Source organism: Sciurus vulgaris, assembly GCF_902686455.1.
Source record: "Sciurus vulgaris genome assembly, chromosome: 7".
In the NCBI taxonomy this organism is placed as follows: domain Eukaryota; kingdom Metazoa; phylum Chordata; class Mammalia; order Rodentia; family Sciuridae; genus Sciurus; species Sciurus vulgaris.
In genome coordinates, this window is record NC_136467.1 from 127,739,744 (window position 1) to 127,742,593 (window position 2,850).

Sequence of the window (2,850 nt, forward strand, 5' to 3'; positions counted from 1 at the left end):
CAATCACTAAAAATTACTTTTGTATATATTTTCACTTATTTTTTAAATGTCTCTTTTTCCTAAAATAGTTTCTATTAATTTTATTCCAATTACTTTTTGATTCATTTTCTGAGCTCTATCAAATTATTGTTTCATTTAAACATCTCATCCACATGAGTGACAAAGTAGTTCATTGCATCTGAAGGGGCGGTGTAAATGATGTAAGTGACTATTTCCAGGGCAAGTACTGTGTATTACTGACTGAAGTCCTGAGACAGTAATAGAATCATAGTGAACCCCTACATGGCCAGAGGACATTGAGGGTTAGGTGGCTCTTCTTGAAGCTTGGATTCTTTCTGTCTCCCACTCTAGTGGAATTACGGAAAAAATGAGGAAGACATTTCAAACTAACTACATTTCCATTACCCTGATAGAAATGAGTGAGGAAGAGTAATTAAGTCAGATCCTTTAAAATGAAAGAAATTTTTTCCACACCTGGTTTGGTTTGGTGAGATTTTAATCTGCTGTATTGACAAGAGTAATTCACATATAACTCTGTACTCACTGTTTTTATTGCACAGAGTCCATTTGTGTAATGAATTTCCAATATGAATTTCCCTATAATAAGTTCTGTTTTAACTTTAATTTCCTGACTGGTTCTGTTACTTTTTCCTTAATATATTTTCATTTGTCTCTCAAAAAGAATTAAAGGATGTGATTCAGAAAAATAGGAAGTCTTTTCTTCTTTCAAAAATCTTTCTTAGGGCTGCCTTCATGGCCTTATTTCTCAGGCTATAGATTATTGGATTGAGTGTTGGGGGCAGCACAGTATAAAAAACAGTGAGTAAAAAGTCTGACACAGTTGGAGACTCTGAATGTGGCTTTAGAAAATCAAAGACACTAGTAGAGACAAATAGTATGACAACAGATAGGTGGGGCAGGCAGGTAGAAAAGGCTCTGGCTCTGCCCTCAGCAGATGGTATCCTCAGCACAGTAGAGAATATATGTATGTAGGTGACTCCAATAGAGATGAAGCACATAAATGCTACCAAAGACAGGAAACCACTAACCCCAAGCTCACCCACATATTCATTGGAACAAGAGAGTTTCAGAAGCTGGGGGACATCACAGAAGAACTGATGAATGATGTTGGCACCACAGAAATGGATGGAGAAAGTAGCAGCTGTGTGCATGACTCCAGCGAGGCTTCCACTGGCCCAGACGGCTAACACTCCATGAACACAGGTACTGCCATCCATGATGACTTCATAGCGCAGTGGAAGGCAGATGGCCACATAGAGGTCATAGGACATCACTGTGAGCATGGCCATCTCAGCACAGCCACAGAGAGTGAATGCAAAACACTGCAATATGCATTCCCAGAGGGAAATATAGCCACTATGCATGAAAGAGTTGCAAATGGACCTTGGGACAGTCACAGAAATGTAGCACAGATCCAGCAGGGAGAGATGTTTCAGGAAGAAATACATAGGTGAGGAGAGACTGTGGTCCACAGAAGTGGTGGTAATATTGAGAACATTGCCAACTAGAGCCACTATGTATAAGACTAAGAAGAGAGTTGCAAATAGTATTTCTAGCTCAGGTTTGCTGGAAAATCCCATGAGAAGAAATCCACTTATTGTAGTGAAATTAGCCATATTTTCCTTCTTGATTTCTAAGAGTGATACCGGCTGTAGGAAGGAGGGAAAAAATCTTAAAAATACAATTTTTGTCATTCAAAAATCTTGAACTTGGCAAAATTAAGGCATGAAGATGGGACCACTAGTCCACCATTTTAAGTGTGAAATGGCTTTGTATTCTAAGAATTATATTGAGCAATCTTAAATGATTTTGACTCAGCCATAAGGAGGATAAGTAAAATAGATAATATAGTTTAATGTCACCCATTCTAATCAAAGCAAGCAGAATACATAATTGAACTAATGGGGCATAGAGTACCCAAGTTTTATATACACTAAAGGTTTCATTCAGTTCATATGAGCACAACACCAATACATTTTTAGAGACATTTTCGAGGTGTCCGTTTTTTCCCAGTAATCTTCCTGTTTTTAAATCTTAATGTTTTCATTGAAATATAGTAATTGTAAATTTTTATGAAGTATGGTATATTTCAATACATGTATACAATGTGACATAATCTGTTTTTATACCACCACTAGTACTGATTCTTTAATTGTAATTTCATAATTTTATTTCATATATGAGAGAACAAATTCTTAACATTTTTTTCTTTTTCTCCATGCGTTCTTTAAAAAATTAAGTTAAAGATGCATCATATATTAATAGCATCTGTGTAAAAATTATTAGGTACAATCATTGCCCTTTTCATAAAATATATAAAATCATCTGAAAAAATTCTAAGGGATGAAAGGCCAAAATTTTCCTACTGTATTTTAGAGAAAAGAAATCAAATGACCAATATTCTCAGGAAAAATTATCTATCCTAATTTTAATTAACTAAATTTAAAGTAATAATGAGGTATTATTTTGATTCCAATCAAATTAGCAAAGATCCAAAACCACAATTCTCTGAGTTATTGAGAATGCAGTCAGGTGTGACTTTGATCATGCAGCTAGGATGAAAAGTTTCCGTGAAATCTATTTCAGGCATATCCCTGGATTTAGCATAGGAAGATGGTTGCCCCTGTGTCTCTGGAGGGTCAGGATAATAAACCTTTAAACCACTTAAAAAATTACTATTTGTATGTGTCATATTTCTTTAGATTCTTTTTACAGTGCTTATTTTTATATATTTACTGATGGTTTATGTAATGTATCATTCTTCTAAAAACCATAGTAGTGATTATTATCACTATTATTTATCTTATAAAAACACTTTAATCATAATTG

The 2,850-nt window shown here is 34.7% G+C and overlaps 1 protein-coding gene across 1 annotated transcript; it reads right to left on the reverse strand.

The window, feature by feature from the left end:
* Positions 1 to 698: 698 nt before the first annotated feature.
* On the reverse strand, positions 699 to 1,637 carry LOC306666974 (olfactory receptor 14J1-like; the record flags this gene model as incomplete). The annotated part of the gene is made up of 1 exon (XM_079149226.1): positions 699 to 1,637. The coding sequence occupies one exon, from the start codon at positions 1,635 to 1,637 to the stop codon at positions 699 to 701; it is 939 nt and encodes a 312-aa protein (XP_079005352.1).
* Between the last annotated feature and the right edge of the window lie 1,213 nt (positions 1,638 to 2,850).